At 37.9% G+C, this 27711-nt stretch overlaps 1 protein-coding gene across 2 annotated transcripts; it reads left to right on the forward strand.

The window, feature by feature from the left end:
* Positions 1 to 444: 444 nt before the first annotated feature.
* On the forward strand, positions 445 to 27711 carry LOC121383015 (NHL repeat-containing protein 2-like). Of its 2 annotated transcripts, none has more exons than XM_041512750.1 (10): positions 445 to 623; positions 7625 to 8185; positions 11655 to 11786; positions 15594 to 15726; positions 17246 to 17330; positions 19772 to 19991; positions 20666 to 20782; positions 21856 to 22065; positions 24926 to 25001; positions 26685 to 27711. In XM_041512750.1, exons 2-9 carry the CDS (start codon positions 8042 to 8044, stop codon positions 24983 to 24985), a joined length of 1101 nt encoding a protein of 366 aa, XP_041368684.1. In that variant the 5' UTR covers positions 445 to 623; positions 7625 to 8041; the 3' UTR covers positions 24986 to 25001; positions 26685 to 27711. The 2 variants fall into 2 exon arrangements, with proteins under 2 accessions (XP_041368684.1, XP_041368685.1); XM_041512751.1 differs by having other exon boundaries at positions 618 to 738.

A 27711-nucleotide genomic window follows, 5' to 3' on the forward strand; every position in this document is an offset into this window, starting at 1 on the left:
TGTATTGTGTTTTTGTTGTGTTTTCTAGAGAACTAACGTGCTATAATAATATATACTTTATATAAGATCGTATCTCTGATCATACCTAGAGACGAGCCATACTAGGTTTAACAGCCTGTTACAGAGAGATCTAATAGATATACAGTTAGGAGAGATATTTTGATAATCGTGTTTTACTCAGTTACGGGAATTATAGAATCCCCGTGACAGCCGCAAATGTTAAAAATTAATAAGCAAACATAACATAATATATCTTTCACTTGAGTAAATATCGAGCTCACAATGTTCGGTTTTTCTCATTAAATCGCCGAGAATAAGCGAAGAAAACACGACTGGTAAAACGTCTAGATACTCTACATTAAAGATTAAATTTTGGCGTAACATACAAAGGTACTTGTGTCGTAGCGTAGCACAGGCACATGTCGGCGTCCATAGTTTCTAGTTCGAAAAATTAATTTTTATTAATCAAATGCGCTATTTAAAGTTAAATAATGTTTTGGAAAAAAATCGGGAATTCCGTTTCAGATAGGTATTTCCGCGATTCCGCGATCGCGGAAAATCAGTGCCTCTAGTGTCCCATATATGTCAAGAGCTGCAGCGAACACTCTTCAGACGTTTTTATGGTTTGGGCCTTGTTTAGTTCATAAAAATAAACTCGAATGTAAATGCACATTGCTTACATTCGAGTTTATTTTTATGAACTAGGCCTTGTTTTGCAGTATTTCTATTCTTAGCCAGGTATTTTCTATTATGTTCAAGTCTGGTGACTGAGCAGGCCATGTCATAGCCCGAGTACTCTGACTGTAAGAGAGCTAGACGGACATTTGGACATAAACACGCTCTCATTACAGTCAGAGACCAACCTATGTCTTTTTTTGGCAATTCCTGACTACCAAACGGTAGGCAACGAGTCCCGCTCTAATACCACAACAATCCTATATTTGACGTCAAATACCTTTACATCAATCATTTTTGAGTTAAGTGATACAAAAAAATCCACATATTAATCACTAATACACATACTACAGAAAGAAACCCGACAGCACCCACATTCAGCTACGCTTCGTGACACTCCGTCGCAACAATTACAAATCTCGGCGATCTATTTCGAGACTGGGCGATTCCGCCTTGTGCAGCAGTTACAGGGGTCATCTCATAAGAGGAGGCAGTACGTAGCACATACTTTTGCCGTATCCTGTCGATAACACCCCAAATGTATCCTTCAAATTCAAAATGGAATCAATAATGTGTAATTGTTTTGGTTTAATGACGTAATGAAATCCAAATTCATCCAAAACGGCATTAGCCAACTCTTCCATGTTGTAACTTCGCTTGATATGAGACGGCCCCTGTAACTGCTGCACAAGGCGGAATCGCCCAGTGCGCGATCACGTGGTCTACGTCTCGAAATAGATCGCCGAGCTTTGCAATTGTTGCGACGGAGTGTCACGAAGCGTACCTGAATGTGGGTGCTGTCGGGTTTCTTTCTGTAGTAAGTGTATTAGTGATTAATATGTGGATTTTTTTGTATCACTTAACTCGAAAATGATTGATGTAAAGGTATTTGACGTCAAACATAGGATTGTTGTGGTATTAGAGCGGGACTCGTTGCCTACCGTTTGGTAGTCAGGAATTGCCAAAAAAAGACATAGGTTGGTCTCTGACTGTAATGAGAGCGTGTTTATGTCCAAATGTCCGTCTAGCTCTCTTACAGTCAGAGTACTCGGGCTAGCCATGTCATACCACGAATATTATTTTCACGTTTATATGCCGCGATTAATCGAGCTCTATGACAAGGTGCATTGTCATATTGAAAACGATATGGTTTATCGATAAAATGTCGTGCTAAAACAGGCCAGAGATGATTGTCGAGTATTTCACGATACTTTTCAGCATTAATGTTTCCATTAACCATACATAAAGTTCCGACACCATGCCATGTAATGCAGCCCCAGATCATAATCGACACCCTTTGTTGACTTGGAACAGACATGCCTTCGGGACGGTATGCTTCATGTGCAGTTTGCCAAACAAAAACACAGTGGTTTTTGCCAATTACTATCTGAGATTCATCACTAAATATCACTTGACTCCACTGGTTATTAACATCCCACCATCTCCTGTCCAGGCACCACGACAGTCGCTTTTTTTTTGTTCACTTCACGGATACTCATTTTTTTCTCGAAAAATTCGCCTAAAAATCTTATTTTTGTGTAAAATTCTTTGAATTGTCACAGGATGAACTTTCACTCTCCTACCTTGATTAAAATCAGCAGTTATATCTCTAAGAACTTTCCCGCGATTTGTTTTGACACTGAAGAAAACATAATTCTCCTCTAATTGTGATCTTTCGTGATCGACCAGTTCTTTTGGCGTTCTCAACACTTCCACTTATACAATATTTTTTCCACACTGATTGAATGGTAGACTCGGGCACCGTCAATAATTTGACAATTTCTGGGTTTCTGTGGCCATGCGATTTTAAGTCAACAATCAGTTGTTTTTTTCTCCGTAGTGTGATCTGTGGATTTGCGACCCATTTTGCAAAACGCCATCTGCTTCTAGATCAAGGGAGCAGACGACTAATTCATGACGTCACCAGTGTAGCTACGTAAAAAAATATATAAATAGGGATTGTATCAAAAGGCTTGGTTTTATGTAACTTGGGAAAAAAAAGCATTTTGCGGAAGGTAGAAAAGCGCTTCCGTGTTACTGACGTCATTTTCGCGAACACTTTTGATATGGCGCTGTATATATTTTCAAAATAAAATATACTAAAGTAGACAATGAACGTTTTCACTTCTTAATTTTACGTGATAAATCAACAAATTCAAATAAATATTTCATTTGGAAAGGGTAAAGTTGGGGGGGGGGGGGGTTTAACGACATCCAAGATAAAGCATATTGATTTAATAATCATCCAACCCCATACAACTGTAAATAAAATGTGTTGAGTGCATCATTAAATAAAACATATCCTATACTTCCTTCCATCTGCTGTTGGATGTCTTAACATTTGGTAATTTTGACATATACTCTTAGAGAGGAATCGGGTGCATGTGCAGGGGGAGGTCGAAACCCTTACTTTCCCAAGCTTAAAAAAAATTGAAATGTATTTTTTGGGGGAGCATGGCCCCATATAAACTTCGCTCAACACAGTCTATAACCCCAACCCCGCTGAAATCCCTGCACATGTGCCTTGGAAACCCGCTACATTTTTTTTTTTTAGCAAGGGATCGATTATATGTACCATCCCACAGACAGGATATCATATACCATGGTCTTTTATATACCCGCCGATTAACGATTGAAAAAGGAACTGAGCTTTAATTCGCTAAAACACCGACAACATGACAACTTCCTAAGCGTACTTAAGCAAAATACCAAGTGCGCTGATACACCGTACACGGCTGTATATGTAATAGTGCAGCTAGTTAGACGTCTAGCCTTATGCAGACAATTGTCCACAGAAAAACATTCATTGTTTACGTTATCAAACATTTAATAAAGACAAGACTTGATTCCGTTTTGGTAGTGGTACCTGATCCCGTTGAAAAGATGCATACTTGGTCCACCAACAAATACTGGGATTTTAGAACTAATAATAATCCATGATTATTCTTGCTAACTGTTTTTTGTTTTTTTGTTGCAGTATTCTCAAGGCAAAACACTGTTGGTAGCCAAATTAGCCAATGACTAATTAAAAAAGAAGAAAAAAAGGCTAATAAAATTTGCAAGTGGCTAAAATTTTGGCAAAGCAATTTTCTATATCTTCTGATATGAACAAACAGTTACATAATCTATCTAAAACCTCAAACATAATAATAATACCAAATATTCAATTAGCGGTCTGGCGACTGGTAACGAGAAACTGTCACCCAGAATACAGTGTAATGATTTTTGCTTATTTTAATCATTACGGTTATTAATTCTAACAGCATTTGTTGAAATGTATGAAAAGTGAACGCAAAGATTTGGCCCCGTGCTTATAAAACTTTTAGAGACTAGTATAGACTCGAGACTCCAATAAAGTCTGAGACGTGAATGTCATGAGAACGACATACAAATTGTATGTGTGTTACTTCCTTAGAGATTGAGTCTGGACTCTGAAAGTGTTATAAGCCCTGGTCCTGTAGCTGGTTATTCTAACTTTGTAAAGTCTGAACCAAATAAAACACTGACAGTGTGTGTCAGTTTTAATACATGTAGTTCAGGGCCAAAAGACAAGTACTGAAGCTCCGGTACGCTATCCCAAAACAGTCAGTGCGAATATAGGTCATCCTCCACAGTCAAGAGACATTGTTGCGGATCTTAAACAATACAATTACATTGTACCCACAAGTTGATCTTGAGGTATAAATTATTTGTAAAAAACCCAAGAATTGTTCACATCAATAAATACTGAACTCACTTGTTTATTTTTTTTGTCTTTGTTAATTTCACATCCATTTGTCAAGAGCAGGCATGCAGATCGCGACCGCGGGAAATGAACATGCAGTATTAATACAAAATGGATAATTAGTAGAGACACATGAACAGTTTTACCAAATATAGAGATTACTGCAGGCCGTCAAGTATCCTACTTTTTCCTATTTATTCCTCTCTTTTTTTTTTTTATGAGTCCCTGTTTAGCCCTCTTTTTGATGAAAATTCCTTTTTCCCCCCCTTTTTTTTTGCACTTTTGACCAGTTTCATATATATATATATATATATATATATATATATATATTTTTTTTTTTTTTTTTTTTTTTTTTTTTTTTTTTAGTGACACCATATTTTGTCTCTTCACAACATTTGGTCCAGATGACTTGCTATGAGACATATTGTGATATCTATGACATAGTCATTGAAATCTGAATATGCAGATGGGATGCATGGTTACAGGCTTCCAGTTATTAATTTTCACAATGCAATATAAAGTCCTCTTATTTATAATTTCTGAATTTCTGAATATGTTTGTTTTTTGGTAATATCTGATCTTGTTGAATGCTCAAAACTAGAAAAACAAAACAACTGCTAAATTGTGTGGGTGGGTGGGTGGGTGTTTGTGCAAATATCTTACATTTTCCACATTTCTCATCACGTCTAAATTGTACGAAGTCAGGCTGAAACTGTTAGGGTTACCTCTGATATACTGGTGCATGGTGTCTAAGGAAGTAGAACTTCAGTGCTCATTTGCAGGTTGTGCTTTGCTTACCGTAACAAGTATTCTATTAAATGTGCACACCTGCAGTATCATAATTATTTAACATATTTCTACCAACCAGTGATCCATAACTGGTTCAACAAAGGCCATGGTTTGTGCTATCCTGCCTGTGGGAAGCGTAAATAAAAGATCCCTTGCTGCCTGTCATAAAAGAGTAGCCTATGTGGTGACAGCAGGTTTCCTCTTAAAAACAGTGTCAGAGTGACCATATGTTTGACGTCCAATAGCCGATGATACGATAAAAAATCAATGTGCTCTAGTGCCGTCGTTAAATAAAACAAACTTTACTTTTTTTTTATTTCTACTAATTCAGTTAGCACACAGCTACTAAATCCAGCTATATTATCCAGTTGATCTACCAAGAGAAAAATAATTTTAAAAATAGTGTCTATACCCACATTCAATCGCATACACACACACACACACACACACACACACACACACACACACACACACACACACACACACACACACACACACACTGCCATTGCTGCTGTTTTTGATGGTGTCACTGGGTCAGCAATGTCTTGTGGGGTTTTTTCAGTCAACACCCCTGTCATTTCAGAGTTAAAATTTGACCTTGTAACTTGTATTATTCAATAGCATAAAAGGAATACTGCATTGTGTTGCTTTTTAAAAGTCTTACTCCAAAGAACCAAATTCAACCACTGAATTGTCTGAATAAAAAGTGGTGGATCGGGATGGCTATAAGGGGTGTTGGGAGGCCATCTTGAAACAAAATAAGTGCCTATTTTATTCCTATGATATACACATTGTCTTATTTTCCTGTATTATTATCTTTTCAATGGTTTTCTATTTCCATATTTAGTTTTGCAAGGCATGGTACATTGGTAGACAAAACACTTTTGGGGCATTTTCACCATTTTAGGGGCACTTGTTTTTCATTAAAAATAAACAAAAATTAATTGAAATAAACATTAATAAATGAATGGCAAAAGATATAAAAGGCATATTTTATTAATTATTAATACCTTTTTGGATGTTTTATAAAGACAATTTTAGAATTAATTAGAGAAAAAGGCTTGTTTAATCTCAGGGCAGCATGGTGCTGATTAAGGCAAGGTGGTGCTAGACTATTGAGGCATGGTGGTGCATCATGCTAAAGCAAGCTAGGGAAAACACTAAGCTTATATTTTAATGCAATGTCAGAGGATCATATCTGTTTGCAGTATGAACTCGTTATAAATTGCTGTCACAATACATGGTAAAATTAGCTTGTACATGCATGTGTAATGACACTTGACTGCCTATGTTGCAAACTTGTCTGAATTTCAAAGGCTGCTGTAATGCTTTGTGTGAACCCCAAAATAATAAAACTATATAAAGGTCTGTGCCATCAAATTTTAGTAACTGTATTTTAAACATACTTTACTTAACAACACCAGGGGACAATATTTCAAAATCTAAGGTAACCGGAAGTAAGTTCACATGAGTTTTACTGAGGCAACCAATTGTTCGATTATGTGAATATGCAGGTAGTTCTCGTAACCGATGAGTTAGACCTACCTAATCCTAAAACACTTGAACTACGGTTCTATGCTACATTGGTGGTTCAAATGTATTTAAAAACAAACTGATTTTCGCTTTCGTTACTAATATATGGCACTTTTATTTTTCCAATGTCATTCAATTGTACACCATGTAACCGATTGATGGGTTCTCGTGATTTTAAAGTTGTGTAACCGACATGCGAGCAGAACAACGGTTCTTGTGAAATATTGTGCCCTGAACACTAAGGACCTTTACTTTGATCCCTTTAGTCAGTTTAGAGTTTATTCATAACATTAGTGACAAAGATATGCTACAAGAATAAACCTTACACCCCTATCCGAAAATGGCTGACTGTGTTTCGGGTATAGGGGTGTCTGTTTTTTCTTCAGAAACATCTTACGTTTATTGCTATGAGTGAATTTCAAAATAATGAAACTAAAGGTCTGTGGTATAAAATTTATGGAACGTTTGTATTTTAAAAACTACACTTAACTTTGGTTGTCAGAATTTCAAAATTGACAGCTTTGTTTTTACATGAAACACACACCATAGAGAATGCTTTCAAACAAAGTTAAAAAGAAGGACAAAAGTTTTGTTAATGCTAAACTAAGTTTCGTAAAAGTAACAAATATTGAATGTATGGTATTATTTCAATTTCAAATATTTATAGAATAGAATTTAGAACATTGATACATAATGTTGTTTTAAAATTTAAAAAAACCCATGCAAATAGAATGGATTTGGTGTGTATTCTACATTTTATTATTATTTTGCGTCAAAAGTCTTATTGTTTAGAGTTCTGTTTAACTAGTTTTTGATACTGGTTTTTGAAAGTGTTCATCTTTATAAGTGAACGATTAATTTTTCGATTTCATATTAGTTTCATGTTTACAATTTTTTCTTCAGATCTTAATTGGCTGAATGTGACGGAACCTCTCTCCTTGTCCAATCATCTTGAGGGAAAACTGTTGGTGCTGGATTTCTTTACTTACTGCTGTATTAATTGTATGCACGTGTTACCTCATCTGGAAGAACTCGAAAACAAAACACACCATTCAGGATGGTCTGGTTGTGATAGGAGTCCATTAAGCCAAGTTTCTCAGTGAAAAGACAACTAGTAATATTTTAAGTGCTGTTTTGCGGTATGACATAAAACACCCTGTCGTCAATGATTCAGAAGCTTTGCTATGGCAACAGTTGCAGATTAACTGCTGTCCAACATTTGTAACTGTAGGTCCCAATAAAGAGTTTTTGTTCACCATTGCTGGAGAGAAAAGCAAGGATCTTTTATTTGAATTTGTCACGGTTTCGCTGGAATATTTAATGGAAAAGAAGGAAAAGGACAGGAGACAGAAATCTCCATTGCATTATCCTGGAAAGGTTTCAGTCACAGAGCGTGATGAATTGATTATATCGAACACAGGAAACCATAGCATCCTGATTGTCACCTACAATGGTCTTGTCAAGGTAACGTCAATGCTTACACAGTGTTTTTGTTTTTAACCAGTAGCTATAAGTTTTATTTCCAGCCATCAGCAGTTTTACTCACCTCACTGACTGGCTGCTATTTTGCTTATATTGTGTGTATGTAGAAATAAATATATATGTATTGTTATCTGGTGGCCAACATTTGTAATTATAGGTCCCAATAAAGAGTTTTTGTCACTATTGCTGGAGAGAAAAGCAAGGATCTTTTATTTTAATTTGTCGAGGTTTCGCTGGAATATTTCATGGAAAAGAAGGAAATGCAATCTCCCCAGTTTTTGGAAGGGACAGGAGACAGAAATCTCCATTGCAGTTTCCTGGAAAGGTTTCAGTCACAGAGCGTGATGAATTGGTTGGCAAGAGCTCCACCCGTTCCCCCCCATCATTTATAATAGTTTATTAATGTTTCCTTTTTTTTTTTTTTTGTCGTTTTGTAGCATGATGATATTAGTTAGGGTTAGGGTTAGGGTTAGGGTTAGGGATATATATACCCCCATCAAAAAATCCCTCTTTAGATCGATAACTAATGGGGGGGGAACGGGCGGTACACTTTCCCCTCACTGACTGGCTGCTTATATTGAGTGCACATGGAAATAAATATATATATACTACTCAAAAGAATTTAAGGGTCAAAAATTTATAACCGAATAAGTTTCAGAGTGTATTAGATTGATGATGTAAACTACACCAATTTTTTTATTTATTGTTCCATATTTACAAAAAACCACAAATAAACGTCACTGTATACAAGAAAGTCACATGACATGCTGTCAAAGTTGAAGGTTGTCAAACATGGATTTTACACATTAGAACATTCGTTTAATAGTGTGTGAATCCACCCCTGGTGCGAATACACTCGACACATCGTTGCCTCATGCTGTTGATCAGACGTCTGAAGAACTCTTGGGGAATGGCCTGCCACTCTGCCATAAGAAGTTGACCCAGATCATGAAGGTTGGCCGGAGGGGCATGGTTATCCCGAACTCTCCTGCCTAATTCGTCCCAGGTGTGCTCTATTGGGGCCAAGTCAGGCGAATATGCTGGCCAATCCATCCTGGCGATACCTTGTTGTCTGAGAAAGTCCGTTACCACCCTGGCGCGGTGGGGTCTGGCATTGTCATCCTGCAGAACTGCCCCGCCGCCAATCTGCTGAAGGCCTGGGAGAACCAACGGCCGGGTAATCTCATTCAGATAGCGGATTCCATTCAGATTGCCATCCACCACATAGAGGGGGGTCCTGTGGTGGATAGAGATGCCGCCCCACACCATGACGCTGCCACCACCGAACCGGTGACGTTGTCTAATTTTAATGTCAGCGAAGCGCTCCCCAGGACGTCTGTAGACACGAACCCGACCGTCGTTGAACTGGAGACTAAACCTGGACTCGTCAGTGAACATCACTCGACCCCACTGAACACGTTGCCACCGCAGATGAAGCGTGCACCAGTGACGTCTGGCCGTTATGTGACGTGGTAGGAGTGGTGGTCGATTGCGTATGGTTTGATCAGACACTCGAGTTCCAGTCGCAGTCCGCAGATTGTCACATAATCGGCGTGCAGTGGTTGTGCGTTGACGTAGAGCCATATTGGTGATGTAGCGGTCCTCTCTATTTGTAGTGCTTCGGGGTCTTCCCGAACGTGGATGATTTCGAACAGAATTCGTTGCTTGGTACCGTTGCCACAGTCGGCCAACGACACTCTGACTGACACCAAGTCTCAGAGCAACATTTCTTTGCGTATTGCCATCCTGAAGCCAAGCAATAGCCCTTCCTCGATCTTCGATAGTCAGTTAAAGTTGTACCATTGTCGAATTTGGAGTGTGCACCGTACACGAACGCAAGCTCCAATTATACGGAAATTCAGCATTGGGAACATGGAATACACGTGCAAAGCGTGCAAATGAAGCGCTTTGTGAAAAAGCAAGTTATGGGCACTTAGCAGACCTTTCGCTTTCGCCCTAATTTACGTGCAAATGTAAGCATGTTTTCGCCATTAGAACTAGTCGACAGTGTCAATGACAGTGGATTTTAATTCATTTATGGGTTGCTTAGACCCACTTTCGTCAAAATGGAACAATACCATGCGTGACATTATGGTCTAGCTAATATAATTGACATTCAGAAAATAATGTCGAAAATATCGTCTGACCCTTAAATTCTTTTGAGTAGTATATATATGGAAATATACATTCTGCCACATGTGATAACCAAGAATAAAAGATGTTTATCCCAAGTTTAAAATTATTCTCAAACTCTTATCCAGGTCTTCTAGATTATGGTAGCCCCACTCCCATGGCTAGTGATATTCAATGTTCGGCTAGTAAATAACTACAATTGCCATGTCCGACAGCTAGTGAAAAAACCCCGTTATCAAATGCTGCATTTAATTCTATTTTGTAAATATGAATATCCTGCCTGCAACCCCACACCCCAATTTTAGTGTTTTTAATCTTTATTTCCTTCTTTAGATAACATATCTGATTATTACTATTAGTAAAATTGTATTGGGTAAAGTAGGGCTTGTGAATTTTCAATCGTGGCTAGTAAATTTTTTAAATCACTGATCCCATGGCTAGTGGATTTTGTACAAATTCGAGAAGCCCTGTCTAATCCTAAGCCAAATGTTAAAGTTAGGCTACTTAGTGACCTAGTAATTTGCTTGCAATGAAACTACAGCTATAGTAACCAAACTATTTTATGGTTTACCGTACATGTACACCTATAGAGCTGTGTATAAGCATGTAAATGGTAGATGTACAGTGTACATGTAGATGTAATTAATAAATTTAATTTTATGAATAACTTATAAGTATATATACAATATATATGTACAATGCAGTTTGAGATATTTGTTTTAGAAATTTGTTTTGTTTAATGACACCACTAGAGTACATTGATTTATTAATCATCGACTATTGGATGCCAAACATTTTGTAATTTTAACATAGTCTTAGAGAGGAAAACTGCTAAAAAAAATTCTAATGCAGAAAGGGATCTTTATATGCACTTTCCCACAGACAGGAAAGCACACAGCACAGCCTTTTGCCAGTTGTGGTGCACTGATTGGAATGAGAAAAAACCCAATCAGTTGAATGGATCCACCGAGGTGGGTCGATCCTGTGACGCAAGCACCTCAAGTGAGCACTCAACTGACTGAGTTAAATCCCACCTTTGTTTTTTTTAGAATGCATGGAAAGTAAAGATTGTTGATTTAGTTGGACGTGCAAGATGCACATCTACATCTACATGTACTTGTGTTCACAACACCATAGATTGACAAATAAGAAAGTATATGTATCCATATGTTTATGCAGATCAAGTATGGTACACATTTTATGTATTATATCTAACAATACATGTACTGACATGCTTGTTATAGGTACTTCTGTGCAGCTACATGTAGTTTATTTTGTACATGTATGTATCTTGATATTGAGTCTTGTGTGATTTCAGGAGAAGATTGGGGGTGTGAAAGGTTTTCGTGATGGAAATTTCCAGGAAGCCAGGTTTTCATCTCCACAAGGCACAGCTTCACTGGGGTGTCTTATATTTGTAGCAGACACGGACAACCATGCAATAAGACGAGTAAGGTTTAACATTTCTGTTATGTCAGTATCTGTGTTCAGAACAGCCATATAGGAAACTGCAGTACATGTACAACCATCAGTTATGACATGAAGTACATGCATGTATCAGTGCTGTTATACAGCGGGTTTCCTCTGAAAAAACAGTGTCAGAATGACCATGTGTTTGATGTCCAATAGCCGATGATAAGATAAAAAATCAATGTGCTCTAGTGGCGTCGTTAAATAAAACAAACTTTACTTTTTTTGTTATACAGTTAGCTCCCTTGTGTACCCTGCAACATATATATATTTGTTTGTTTATTACAGGGTGTTCATTACATTTGAAACTGGAGAGTGTATCGAAAAAATTAAAAGTGACATTCAAAAAGATATTAACAATCTAGAAAAATGGGCGGATACCTGGGGGGTTACCGTTTCCAGGACCAAAACTGTTGCGATAATTTTTGCTAACAAGGGTAACAAAAAAAAAACTAAACTAAACTTTATATATAAGAATACCTCTATACCACAGGTTCTATCGGTTAAGTTTCTGGGAGTAACCTTCGACCAATCCCTTTCATTCAATAGTCATATTACAGAAGTAGTCAATGCCTGCAAGCAACATATAAACATGCTCAGGGTTCTTACCGCTACTGCTTGGGGCGCAGATAGGCGCACTCTGTTAGTCATATTTGAGGCGCTTATTGTCTCCCGTCTCCAGTATGGATCTCAGGCCTTTAGCAATGCCTCTCCCACACAATTAGCCAAATTGGAGGCCACCTATAATGTTGCCCTCAGAATAGTGGCAGGGGCCCATCATGGCACAGCCAATGACAGCATCAGGGTGGAGCTCGGAGTACTTCCATTGAGTGTGAGGAGAGTGAAACAATGCCTTAAGTACTGGTACAAGATTAGGAGTGTTGTTCCAACCCATCCTGTGTCTCTTATGACACAGGACAATACTAATGTAGGTAACATATTAAATAGATCAGTGCTTGATTACACTAACCGTATGGCTAGTAATTTAGAGCTGGTGGGTCTGCAGCTCAGCAATAACTGTAATGTGTTAAAAATACCGGATAAATTTAAATATGTAATAGTTAAATCAAAATTAAGACAAGAAACTCTAAAAACCGAATTTCCGCCTTTTAAGAACATTATATTTAAAGCAGCACTTAATGACTTTTATGCTGACCATATCTGTGTCTATACGGACGGATCCAAGGACCCGGTATCCGGTAGGACAGGTATGGCCTTCTATGTTAATAAAGATGTAAATGACGAACCATTTTCGTGCCGAGCACGGCTTACTGACCGAATGTCAGTTTTTACAACTGAGCTAGTGGCCATCTTGTCGGCACTAAAATGGATCCTATCAACTATAAATAAATTAAAGGAACCAAATTTTTTTTTAATACTTTCGGACTCGCTGAGCTCATTACAGGCGATAACTGCTGGCAAGACCATCAGCTCTTATTTGATACCGCAAATTATTAATTTGACTAACTATATTATAGACAGAGGCCACACCGTGGTGATGGAGTGGATCCCTGCGCATGTTGGCATCGCTGGGAATGAGACAGCTGATTTTAAATGCTAAAAAAGCACTTACACATAAAGTAATTAATATTAATATTAAATTAAATTGTAATGAAATTATGGCCGCAGCACATAATAAACTAATGTCGTTTTGGCAGACTGAGTGGGACAGGAAAACAAGACTGTGGCACTATTTAATTAAACCTAAAGTAAATAGTAAAAGTCCCACCTTTTTAGACCCCAGACTACTAAAGTATTACTAGACTCCGATTGGGAGTCTCTATGGGCCTGAACGAGAGCAGGGCACGAATTAGCAAGTTAAGTAAACCCAACTGTACCGAGTGCGGTAGAGTGGACAATGTTCGTCATTTTCTATCTACTGCACTCGATACAGCGGGGAAAGAATATACTTAAAGACATTTTTATTAAGTACAGCTTAAATTTAACCCAATAATTATGTTTAACCTCCCTAAATATTGTAACAATGTGATAAATAAAGCTATAATGATATATGTGAAAAAAAACAGGTGTCAGAATATGAATCAAGATAATAGCATATTGGGGTATTAATTTGAGGTCGCTGGCTGCTGGCGGTTGGAAAGGGTGGTGGATGGCGGGGTAGGAAACAATGAGGCGGTAACATACAGGTTTCTGGAAGACTCAAAGAAATCAACTGGTTCACAGCTTGCCGGCGCCCAACCCGGTAAGTGTTTTTGGTTTGATTTTATATTTATTGTATGGTGTGAATTACTGAGTGTGAATTTTTGTATTTGGCCATAATATTTGGCATGAATGAATGGTTATGAGTGGTATCCGGGTCGGGCAGCAGCGGGGCACGTACCTGGCAGTGGGTGCACCGCTTGTTGGCTGACCGGATTGAATGATATGAGTAAATCTGGGAAGAAAGCGTGAGGAGGGAGTGGTCAGTATGATTAAATTGAGTGGACTACTCCTCTCCCCTTTTAATATTAGTATGAGTTTACCTCTTAGCCTTTTAAGTATTGTTTTAATGATATATGTACTCCTTTCTTTTATATAACAATTTTAAAATTAACTTGAGCAGTCCATATTTAATTTTATTAAATGAAAATAACCGGACTGCTACCGGGGCCGTCCACCTGACGAATAAGTGGCTTCATATTCAAATGGACTGTCCTAGGGCTTATATAGCAATGACTATGTCATGTGTATGGTGGTTTGACGCACCCTTGCGGGTGTAGGCGTACGAATGCTGAAGAGATCCTTTGGACACCTCGGAGCCAATAACTGAAACAACTGTTCGGAGATACGTTTCCACCTCGGCGGTCCGGACGTGATTGGCGGGTTCTCATTACATATCATTCCTACCCTCATCCTCCCTCCTTCCCTCCCTTTCATACTAACATCGTTAATTTAGACCAGATTGCTGTATGGATAACTTTGGGTTAGGCGGGATTGGTAGGGTGCTGTTTTTGGGTGCGGTAGGGCGTAGCGGTTTCGACCAATAGAATGCCTGGTAGGAGGCCTCCCCCCCCCCCCCGGCGCGCCTTCCCATGGAAATCCGGCCGGCTTCTGGCCTACCCTGGGGTTGCGCGCGGACTGGATTGGACGCGATGCCCCGCCCGCCTATACCCAACCTCCTCCTCTAGGGCTAAAAAGATAGGTTAATTAAATGTATAATTTGTTTTAATTTATGATTATTTTAATAATAATATTGGAACAGCCCGATCAAAAACAACACCAACTAAAAATAAAAGTAATTAAATGATATAGCCTGTCTACAAAATTTATGGTGTTTCTAAACAATAAAGAAATATAGATAATATATCATTTTGATATACATAAGCAAAGTTAAATACAGTTGTCCCCGGTAATAGAAATGCATAGTTAATGGTTTTACCAATTATTGTATGTCCCCATCACATCAATACATCCCCCCCCCCCCCCCCCCTCCGCCATGGAACCGTGGGCTGACGAAGTCAGAACGCGGATCCATGGTGGACGTGCCTGAACCATGATGGATAGGGGCACGCGAAAATAGTTCCCACTCCCATTACATTTGAAAATAAAATGAGGTTGTTGAAGTTTTAGAAGAGTGGCAAATTGATCATATATCATGTGTAGCATCTAATAAAATTAAAAAATAAATTTATTTGAGACTTCATGTGATTTCTTGCCTAGCACAATTTCAGGTAATTAATTTCATGAGAGTGGTTTTCCACTTACCTTGATTTTGCTCATGGTGCAAATCATGGTGGTGTTGATATTAAAAGAGTTTGTGATGACTCTCTTATGATTGTGCTTTTAGATTGACCGTGTTAAACGAAGAGTGGACACGATAGTTTGTACAGAATATCAGGGTTATGACACGGAGGGTGGTAAGACTGGGACTTCTCAGGAGATTTCATCGCCCCGGGATCTTGTCATAGGAACATCACCACGTGAGTTGAGCTTCTCAGTTATCTTTAAAACAAATTGTTGGCAAGGCCTATGTTTAGCAGGGCTAGCTCTGGGTGCGCAAAACATTTCGCCAAATTGTCTATTAAACATTAAAAATTGCAGAAATCAACTGTTTTTGTTTTTTTAAATGTCAATTATTACATGAAATTATTTTGTCAAATTAAAATAAAATTTGCCGACTGCTTTCAAAATTTGCTATTGGCGAATTTGATGAGTGCCAAAGCTAGCCCTGGTTTAGGATTTTTTCTGATTAGAAAGTATTTGTAATAATTTGGCAAATTTGGTTTTTCAGTGGTCAGCTGAATTTATAGTTTACTGTAGCAAACAAATGGAATTTTTAACCAAATAGATGAGGTTGTTGAATTAGCAAATGGATGGGACAACATTTCAAAATCTTAGGTAACTGGAACTCTGTCAGCGTGAGTTTCACCTAGGTAACCAATTGTTTGGTGACATGAATTACATAACATTTGCTTATTAAATTATGACCTGATGATCCTGAAGTTTGTGACTTTTAAAATCAGTGTACTCAAGTGGTGTCGTTAAACAAAACCAACTTTAACTTCGCAATTATGATTGTTATTATCAGTCCCCTTCTTGTCCAACCGGAGGGGATTATAGGTTTAATATCCATTCTTTCTGTCTGTCCATCTGTCTCATTTGTCCCACATATAATTTTTCAGACTTTTTTTTTTCCACAAGTCATGGAGCTAATATTGTGTACATAGCTTTATCCATGTACAGCTACAGATCAAGTTTGAGTTGCATGGGGATTTACCCATTTTTGAAAGAGTTATAGCCCTTGAACTTAGGAGAAATTTTGTTGGTGTCATGGTTAAGCCATCGGACATACACATGTAAGGCTGGTAGGTACAGGGTTCGCAGCCCGGGACCGGCTGCCACCCAGAGCGAGTTTTAACGACTCAGTGGGTAGGTGTAAGACCACTACACCCTCTTCTAACCACTAACAACTAACACACTGTCCTTGACACGCAACCCAGGTGTGTGCCCAGGACAGCGTGCTTGAATCTTAATTGGATATAAACACGAAAGTAAGTGTAAATGAAATGATGGCGCTGTTGACCGGCCTCGGTAGTGTTGTGGTTAAGCCATCGGACATAAGGTTGGTAGGTACAGAGTTCGTGGCCTGGTACCAGCTCCCACCCAGAGCGAGTTTTAACGACTCAGTGGGTAGGTGTAAGACTACTACACCCTCTTCTCTCTCACTAACAACTAGTTCAGACAGCCCAGATAGCTGAGGTGTGTGCCCAGGACAGCATGCTTGAACCTTAATTGAATAGAAGCATGAAAATAAGTTGAAATGAAATGAAATGTAGACCTGTCGATAGGGAACATGTATTTTGTTTTAGCAGTGCTCTGAGAAAAAAGAAAGAAATGTTTTTATTTAACGACACACATTTTAGTTACGGTTATATGGCGTCAGAAGTGCTCTTTGAATTCTTGTTTGAACTAAGTATGTTGTTTAATTCTGTCATACAGATTCAGAAGAGCCTGATGTTCTCTACATTGCTATGGCTGGAATCTGGGTGTATTTCCTCAAAGACGTTACTTGGTACAGAAACCAGTGAGTTTTAATGTTAATAATTGGTCATTTTAACTAAGCGATATATGGGTTAATACATTATATTGATGGTGTAGTTTTTTCTCCACAGGTCCATGCAGTTGCTTGCATATCATAGTGAACAAAAATAATACATAGAGGTTATTACCAGAGTGTTTTTCGGTATCGTCAATATCATATATTAGGAATAAAAATTGTATTATGCGAGCCTCTGGCGAGCATAATACATTATTTTTATTCCTAATATAAGAAGAAAGGTAAAAGTGTTTTGGAAATGTGTGTGCAATTTAGAAAACAATTGGTTCAGAAATAAATAACTTGTAGTCCAAATACCATAGTAAGAAAAACGTGGGAATTTAAGGACTGTAAGCTAAATACTGTAGCAGTAAGACAAATGGAAACTTACTTGTGTGGCCAAAATGGTTTCCTTCTCTTAACATTGTAAATCAGCTCTTGAAAGTTGCGACAGCAATCACAAGTGAATGAATGAAGAAGAAGGAAGGAAATGTTTTATTTAACTACACACTCAACACATTTTATTTATGATTATATGCAGAGTATGACAGATATTTTGAAAAGTGACTAGCCACAGGGCTAGTGGGTTTGTGAAAACCACTAGCCCACCAAGATAAAGCACTAGCCCAAATTCCTGATCAATTATAACTGGATTTTTATATAAATGTTGTAACATTACACATTTACGAGTAGAACAGTAAAATAAAACAAACACTTATAGTTATATCATGTTGTAACTTTCAGTTTTTTGTCGTGTTGTACGTTTGGTTTTTTGTAAAGTGTGATCCATCGTCATTGTTCCGTTTTCGCTTTTTCCCTCCCCCCGGGAAAAATAATTGAGCAAACTGATGGTTGATATTTATAGCCACTATCAAAATAATTAAATTTAAATGAGGGTACGACATTGTGACACACGGTAATAGATGGTTCAGTGTATTCGATTTGGGTTATACATTTAGGGCCCTATTATTTATGTCGTCAGGAACGGTGATGTCAATTGCTTAAATACAGGGCATTATCCCTGTGTCAGACCGATATCAAAAGAATATAACGGTGACATCAAATCCGTTGTTAATTGATGAACAAAAAAGGTATCATCTTGTATCGGCAGCTGTGACGCATTATCCAGACCGCTACACGTAATAGGCCAAGCAGAGTCATTGCATGTGCGGTTACCATTAAAGTAAATTATTTTCCTGATTGCCGATAAACACATGTCAGCGAAGTGTTAAATTAGAAAACAATAGGTAAATAAAACAAACACTGAAATTCAAAGCATGACTGGGGTTTACTTGATTGAGATTAACCTGTCGTCGCGATTGGTGATTTCCAAGTTCTCAGCCTAAAACATATGTGCGAGATTAATTACCACGTGACGTGTCGAACCAATCAAAACACGCATGTCATTAGACTTATTTCCTGTGCCAGAAACTTGAAAGGGAAAAGTAAACAATGCATGCTGTAACTGTGGCGATGTAGAGATAGCATGTTACTGCAGTTTGCAGACCTAGTTCAAGTGGATTATTATTATATACTGATTGCGTTGTTGATATTATTCGATGACAAACATCACAATCAAATTTATTAAACGAAATTTCACTCGAGAGAAAAAGAAAAGAAAAGAAGAAGAAAAACGCGATAAGGAGGGGGGTAGAAACCACTAGCCCGCAGGGCTAGTGGTTTTGCGTTTCTCACTAGCCCGAACTTAAAAATCACTAGCCACGGGCGTCGGGCTAGCGGATTTGTCGAACTCTGATATGGCGTCGGACATATGGTTACGGACCACACCGATAGTGAGAGAGGAAACCCACTGTCGCCACTTCATGGGTTACTCTCTTTGATTAACAGCAAGGGATCTTTTATATGCACTATCCCACAGACAGGTTAGTACATACCACAGCCTTTGTTACACCAGTTGTGGAGCACTGGCTGGAACGAGAAATAGCCAAGTGGGTCTGCCGACGGGGATCCATCCTAGAGTGACCATGCATCAAGCGAATGCTTTACCACTGGGCTATGTCCCACCCCCAGTGAATGAATGGATGAATGTTGAACGACACCCCAGCTTGAAAAAGACATCGGCTATTGGGTGTCAAACTGTGGTAAATGTAAACAGTAAATGATGAACTACATCAATATAAAAATTCAAAAGTTAAATAAAAACACAGTGCAAAGAACTGTAAGTAAGCAATCACCAGTGTCGCTGCAAAACCTTTCACAACATTAATCTGTGGCATCTTTTTTTTTAATAATTAAACTGGGCATTTACTTTTTCATTATTATCTGTAAGGTACTAAGTTGACATCACGTGATTATCTGTATTTTGGAGGCTGTGTTGACCAAGAGCTCCACTCCATTCCCAATGTGCTGAGAAGTTGTTAAACTCACCTGACCGTTGTGTTATTCACTCAGTTTCTTTTTCTTTCCAGACAATTCAAAGCTAAGATTTGTGTCCGGTTTCCTGTTTTGGGTAATGAGGAGGATCAAAACAACATTTACCCACAGCCATCTGGTCTCGCGCTGTCGCTGTCGCCCAGGGGTTATCTGAACACACTGTACATCGCCGACGCCGAGAGTTCCAGCGTGCGACAGATCTCACTGGAGGACGGAACGGTGACGGCTTTGGTTGGAGGAGAGCGAGACCCTCGGGTAAACATTTAAATGTCATTTTCCAGGTCTGGAACGTCGTGGAATTGGAAAATGTTGTTTTCCAGACCTAGAACGTCATAGAATTGGAAAATGTTGTTTTCCAGGCCTAGAATGTCATGGAATTGGAAAATGTTGTTTTCCAGACCTATAACGTCATAGAATTTGAAAATGTTGTTTTCCAGACCTATAACGTCATGGAATTGGAAAATGTTGTTTTCCAGACCTAGAACGTCATAGAATTTGAAAATGTCGTTTTCCAGGCCTAGAATGTCATGGAATTGGAAAATGTTGTTTTCCAGACCTAGAACGTCATAGAATTTGAAAATGTTGTTTTCCAGACCAAGAATGTCATGGAATTGGAAAATGTTGTTTTCCAGGCCTAGAATGTCATGGAATTGGAAAATGTTGTTTTCCAGACCAAGAATGTCATGGAATTGGAAAATGTTGTTTTCCAGGCCAAGAATGTCATGGAATTTGAAAATGTTGTTTTCCAGACCAAGAATGTCATGGAATTGGAAAATGTTGTTTTCCAGGCCAAGAATGTCATGGAATTTGAAAATGTTGTTTTCCAGGCCTGGAATGTCATGGAATTTAAAAATAGAATACCTTAGCCTATGTTGGGTATATCACAATAGAATTTAGTGTATTTTTTTTTGTTTCTTACTTGCTTTCAGAATTTGTTTGGAGACCAGGATGGAGTTGGCGTGGAAGCCAGGTTACGACATCCACTGGGTGTGGCTCTGGTCACTGAAGAAGGTCATCTAATTGTAGCAGATTCTGACAACAATAAGGTGCGTGCTAAATAGAGGATTCGTCACGAGTATTTTTTAATATGGAAAATATCAACAGAGTCTATGTTAATCGGTATTTGTCGAGGCTCTGCCGAGACAAATACCGATTAACTAGATGAGGTTGATATTTTACATATTAAAAAACACGAGTAACGAATTCTATTTATCCTATAACACTTATAAAATAACATTTTAATAAAAAAAATTGTAAATCATAGTACTAAAGTCGCCACCATTGATAATATGATGTCATCACAATTAGCAGAGATTAGGTTGACGTCACGCATTTTAAACAAATCTTTGAAAATGTTACACTCAGGTACACAGGTCTTGTTGGCTTGTAAGCAAATGACCCATCCACAGCAACACGTTACCTAGAGACCTTGCAAATTTGCATACCGTTATTAACCGGGATAATAAAGTAAATTATCACATGGGTTTATGACAATGGATATCATGGGTAAGTTATAGGATAAATTATATTATCAAACAGTCTTAGATAAAAATGAAAATGAAAATTTGTAGTTGTGCTTTAGATTTTTTGTAAAAGTATATTTGAAAAAATAAATCCACAGTATCGAACATTGTATGTCTCAAATGCCTTCCCCCACCCCCTTCCACTCCCTCTAGCATGTCAAGACTTATAACCTAATGCTCTCCATCTTACATTATAAACAATTTATGCACACAGTCCGTTAAGCACCTTACAAAAATTAGTGCACCAGAATGCAATTTATTGCCTTAATGCCTCTAAATAGCAGAAAATACAGCAGAGTACACAACTCTAAAAATTGATCCAGTGGTGCCTTTGGCTATGCATTTGAATTTTGGGCCTGTCTTCTGTCAAACAGTTTCTATTGACAACATATATAGGCATGGCTTGTTGTTGAATTATGCAACACAGAATATTGTTTTACCACTAAAACTTTAAATTTATAACAAAAGAATACACTAATACTTGTATAAATTCAGAATATCTCCCTCCCCTAAAAGACTAACATCTAGTTACTGAATTACAAATTATCTAATAAAATGTTTGTAATTTTTTGTTTTCCTTTTCTACATACATGTAGATTAAATCTGTTGATCTGAAAACCAAAGAGTGCTTCACTGTGATTGGTTGTGGGTTGCCAGGTAACCACTTGAGTGACAACCACTTGGAGGTGAAGCTGAATAAGCCGGGTGGAATTTGTGTCAATCAAAGAAAGCAGCTTGCCTACATTGCTGACACCAACAACCACTCCATTAAAGTGTTACATCTCAATACAAACACACTGAAAGAGGTAAGAAGATAATTATTTCTATAAATGACTACGTATACAGTGAGCTGTCATTGACCAAAAAGGGGCGACATGTAGCACAGTGGTAAAGTGCTTGCTTGACGTGTGGTTGGGTTGAGATCAATCAGTGGGCCCATTGGGCTGTTTCTCACTCCAGCCAGTGCAACACAACTGGTACATCAAAGTCCGTGGTATGTGCAATCCTGTCTATGGGATGGTGCATATAAAAGATACCATGCTGTTAAATGAAAAGAGCAGCCCATGAAGTGGCGTCAACGGATTTCCTCCCTCAATATCTGTGTGGTCCTTAACCATATGTCCGACGCCGTATGACAGTAAATAAATTGTGTTGAGTGCATCTTTAATAAAATATTTCCTTCACCAGATATGATTTTATTTAATTAGTAAAAAGATTATTATGTATTACTTTTCCAGCAGTGGTTGCAGTGACATCAACTTTTGCATTAAAGTTTTAAGATTAAAATTTCACATTTATATCAGATTCTTACAAACTGTAAGTCCTAGGTCAGTTTATAGTTGCATCTATAGATGTTTAACACAGCACATCATTTCATTTCAACTTATTTTCGTGCTTATATCCGATTAAGGTTCAAGCACGCTGTCCTGGGCACACACCTCAGCTATCTGGGCTGTCTGTCCAGGACAGTGGGTTAGTTGTTAGTGGTTAGTGAGAGAGAAGAGGGTGGAGTGGCCTTACACCTACCCATTCAGCCCTTAAGAACTCGCTCTGGGTTGGAGCCAGTAATGGGCTGCGAACCCTGTACCTACCAGCCTGTAGTAGGTAACCACTGCGCCACCGAGGCTGGTCACAGCACATCAAAAAGGTTTATGGTAGGCGAGACATTTAATTCCACAGAATTCTTGTTTATGAATGCATGTATATCTGATTAAGCTTCAAGCATGCTGTGCTGGGCACATACCTCACGTATCTGGACTACTGTTCCTGGACAGTGGGTTAATGGTTGGTTTCTACTCCGTCCTGAGCAATTAAAACTTACTTGGGTGGGAGCCGGTGCTGGGATGCAAATTCAGTACATACCAGCATTAAGTCCTGTGACTTGATCTCTACAGCACTCGGTCTACAATGATGGAACTGATGTAATTACTAGTAATAAGATAAGATGTTACAACTGAATATTTCTAACAATAAAACAATCTTATCTATTCATCCAGGCCTGTAGCCAGCATGTTTAGCGAGGGGGATCGAAATTTCATGTAGGCGGACTCATCAACCACGAGCGCCGAAGGCGTGGAGCCATAGACTCGGGTGGGGCTCCAGATATATATATATATATATATATATATATAATATAGAACCCCTTGCCAAACAATGTGATGACGCCGGTTACACTTGAGAATAATACATTAACTTTTGTTGCGAATATATGTTAACAATTTGCATTAAGTTGTGGTATGCATCTAAAATGGTACTGGTATTGATACTTGGTCACAGATGAAATCCGCTGTCGCCACATGGCTACTCTTTCCAAATAACAGCAAGGGATCTTTATGTGCACTTCCCACATCACACAAACAGGATAGTACACACAGCGTCCTTTGATGGACCAGTTACAGATCACTAGTTGAGACGGGAAATAATCGAACAGGCCCACTGAGGAGGATCGAACCTATAGCAAATGGAACCTCAGACAGACGTTCTTGTTACGTCCAACTCCCTAACTTGCATAAGATCATACCATTTCATTGTATAAATACAGAGTCGAGTTGCATTTTTCTCGGGTACTGTTGGGCGAATATGTTGCAACCTCGCTGACATCGATATCTTGGTCATAATGAATCGTTAGCAGCACCAAACATAGAATCACGCATGTATGGATCTGTGTATGTAGTCGCCCGATGGTGCTAAAGCATTAATACATTGTTATTATTTAACCATACCGCTATAATTGATTTGGTTATTGAAGAGTTCGACGGGTAGCAAACCCGTCTACGTTATCCCGGTCATTTGGGGACAAGGACTTTTATATGTAAAGTCCGATTTTTGTTTGTTCTCTTGAGCGGAACTCTCAGTCCTGCGGGGGGGGGGGGGGGGGGGGGGGGGAATCCACCCCCTCCCAGATCCCCCCTGGCTACGTGCCTGTTATCTATCTATTTGTCTGTCTGTCTGTCAGTTTGGTTGTTCTCTGGGTGTCTGTCTGTCTGTCTGTCTGTCTGTCTACTATAAATCAAGAAATGTTAGCAAGCTAAAACGTTTAGCGAATTTAGTAAGGCCATTCAAAAGACCAATATTTCATGATGCTAAATTTAAATAGAGGTACATGTACAATAGAAAAAAACGTGTGTGCAAATGTTTTATCAGTGAACACACCTTGATTACATGTTATTAATAGAAAACAATAGTTATTTTGCACATTATTGCAATTTTCCACTAAATGTAAGTTGTATAACTTCAAAATTGGTTAAAAGTATTATTTCAGTTGATTCTACAACTTATTTTTTTTTTTTTATTGTTTGATGTGATGACCTCGTTAAAATTTTATGTCACTAATATGTCTGTTCTTTGGATGTCCCTAAATTTTAAGAATGCTAATATTTTATGATATACTGTATCTATCTACATGTATGTGTCCTTTTATTTATTATTTATTTATTATTATTTTTTATTAGTAGTATAAGTATTTTTTAATTATTATTTAACTGACATATTTGTGACAGTGTGTATTATCTGTCTTGTTGCTATTAAGTTTTTTATATTAGGACCACCCCATTATTAAAACCAATTTAGAAAAAAAAAGAGAAAAAAAAGGGTTTTAGTTTATTATATACCCAATTCCAAATTTTTGCTAAAAATATTTGACAATAATTTCATTAATTGTTTCAGCTTCCAATAATATTTCCAACTAATGGGGAACATCTCAGTGACAAGGCACCAAATTCCTAGAAAATAATTGTTTCAGGTAGGTTTGCTCCAATTTCCTAGAAAATTTTCATTTCATGTGGCTTTGCACCATAATTCCGGGAAAACTGTTGTTTTATGTAGGTCTGCACAGAATTTATGAATACCAAATTAGCAAAGCCTGTAACTGACTTACACGCGTGTAGCTATTTTATTTATCCTTAAACACACCGGCCTCGGTGGCGTCATGATTAGGCCATCAGTCTACAAGCTGGTAGGTACTGGGTTCGGATCCGAGTCGAGGCATGGGATTTTTAATCCAGATACCGACTCCAAACCCTGAGTCAGTGCTCCGCAAGGCTCAATGGGTAGATGTAAACCACTTGCACCGACCAGTGATCCATAACTGGTTCAACAAAGGCCATGGTTTGTGCTATCCTGCCTGTGGGAAGAGCAAATAAAAGATCCCTGGCTGCTAATCGAAAAGAGTAGCCCATGTAGTGGCGACAGCGGGTTTCCTCTCAAAATCTGTGTGGTCCTTAACCATATGTCTGACGCCATATAACCGTAAATAAAATATGTTGAGTGTGTCGTTAAATAAAACATTTCTTTCTTTCCTTAAACACCTACGTTTATGGAAAATAGGCTTCATAAAGTCAGCCTTAGTTGTTTTAGCTAAGTGGACAATAAAAAAATTTGAATATTATTTTTTCCAATAATTTTGCACATAATTCCTGGGAAAATGTTATTTCAAGTAAGTCTGCACAAAATGTCTAAAAAATTGTGGATTTAGGTAGGTGTGTAACTGAACAAATTCAAATATCAAATGTTATTTTTCATAGGTTTTCAGCAAATTCCTGAAAATGTATTTCAATTGGGTCTGCACCAGACATCTGAAATATTACAGTTTGCAACTAAATCTTAGAATATCGTTGAGATAGTTTTTAAAGAAATTTTAGCAAAATTGTTTTTTAATGTAGGACTGCAAAAAATTCACGACATAGGTTTTTTTCAGGTAAGCCTTCTGGTAATGGAATGTTTTATTTTATATAATTTTATGTTCTCAAAATAATCAGATATATAGGGAATAACTGGTTACTGTCCTAAGATATCGGCTTTACCCTGCGAAGGTTAGAATGGCAAATGCAGCGAGGCTCTTCTGAGCTGCATTCACCATTCGACCTGAGCAGGATAAAGCTGATACCGTAAGACAGTAACCAGTTATTTCTTTTATCCTGCAATCCTACAGGAATAGTCAGGGAAATCATTATTTATTTCATTCTTGTGTACGCATATGTAGTAAGGCTTTTGCCATATGACGTAATACAAGATACATGACGTCATTTTTTGTAAGACGCTAGCTACATTCTGTCACATTCAAAAAGTGTTTCTAAACTCTTAATTCATAAATAAATATACAAGTTTTGTATTGTTATCACAAAACTAAAAGTTATTTGTATTTACTGTACTTAAACAATGATTTAAAGATTATGTTTATTGAAAATCTAGTCTGAAATACTGAGTCGAGTCGGGCTTATGTTACGTGACTTATATTTTTGGTCAGTGACCGAAAATATAGAGATTTATCTAGTCATCATATCTTGCCAATGTACACAGTGACTGCAGGATAAAAACTATAATGCTGCACCAAATGAGTCTGTTAGACAATTTATATACTAAATTTCTTAATTTCAATAGTTGACATTGTTTAAGTTGTAACTGAGTCTGTGTGGTTTAATTACAGATCCTGCTGAAACTCCCATGAAGACTCTGAAAGGCCATTTGAAAACGAGTTACCAGCAGCCGATAACAGAGTTCATTATTCGTCAGACAAATGGTTTGACACAGATGTCGGTCATGCTGGTAATGCAGTTGTTTATCTGTCGGGTAGATGACACATGCACTGTGAGAACTAGCCATTGATCAACCCCTGAATATTGTGCTGAGTGGCAGACAAAAACAGTGTTTGATGTTTGATTTTGATACCAGTCAGTTATGATCAGGTGTGAAAATATGTGTCTGACGCACATGTTAGATATCGTGTGAGATTTGTGGTATCACACAACGGTCTCCAGTGGATGTGTGATACTCATTTAAAGACATCTGATTGTTTGCACCATGGTGATGACCTAAATGCCAAAGCTATACCATCCAATAAATTAAGAATTTGATTGCTCTGTGATGTACAAGTTAACCTGAAACTGATTGCTGTGTGACGCACAAGTTAACCTGAAACTGATTGCTCTGTGATGTACAAGTTAACCTGAAACTGATTGCTCTGTGATGTACAAGTTAACCTGAAACTGATTGCTCTGTGATGTACAAGTTAACCTGAAACTGATTGCTCTGTGACGCACAAATTAACTGCAAGCATAGTTAACCTTTAGCACGTCAGCTAAAGTTTTGATTGAAAAAGACATTTAAATTCTGGAGGATATGTTACAAACAGAATACTCAACTCGTATCCATTAGATGTCATTGATCTTGCAACTTGTTTAAAAATGTATTCAACTTGCATTTGCTCGTTAGATACTTTTCAAAATAACTTCTAAAATTATAAATGGTATCTTAATGGTAACTCATGTATTATTCTCTATTTACATATTTTACATTGTCTTTTCAATGAAAACTAGTCAACAGTTGAGTCATTTCAGTTTATTTCTATGCTTTTATCAAATAAATGGCAGAATGTAGCCCAGTGGCAAAGTACTCTCCTGATGCGTGGTTGGTCTAGGATCAATTCCCATCAGTGGGCCCATTTGGTTATTTCT

The sequence above is a fragment of the Gigantopelta aegis genome, chromosome 10 (genome assembly GCF_016097555.1).
Source record: "Gigantopelta aegis isolate Gae_Host chromosome 10, Gae_host_genome, whole genome shotgun sequence".
NCBI classification, from domain to species: Eukaryota; Metazoa; Mollusca; class Gastropoda; order Neomphalida; family Peltospiridae; genus Gigantopelta; species Gigantopelta aegis.

Excerpts from the sequence above, each read along its gene's own strand:
- LOC121383015 (XM_041512750.1), top strand. The coding sequence starts at position 8,042 with ATGGAAAAGAAGGAAAAGGACAGGAGACAGAAATCTCCATTGCATTAT. Across the intron at positions 11,787-15,593 it reads ACAACCATGCAATAAGACGA|ATTGACCGTGTTAAACGAAG; the intron begins GTAAGGTTTAAC and ends TTGTGCTTTTAG. Across the intron at positions 22,066-24,925 it reads ATACAAACACACTGAAAGAG|CTTCCAATAATATTTCCAAC; the intron begins GTAAGAAGATAA and ends TAATTGTTTCAG.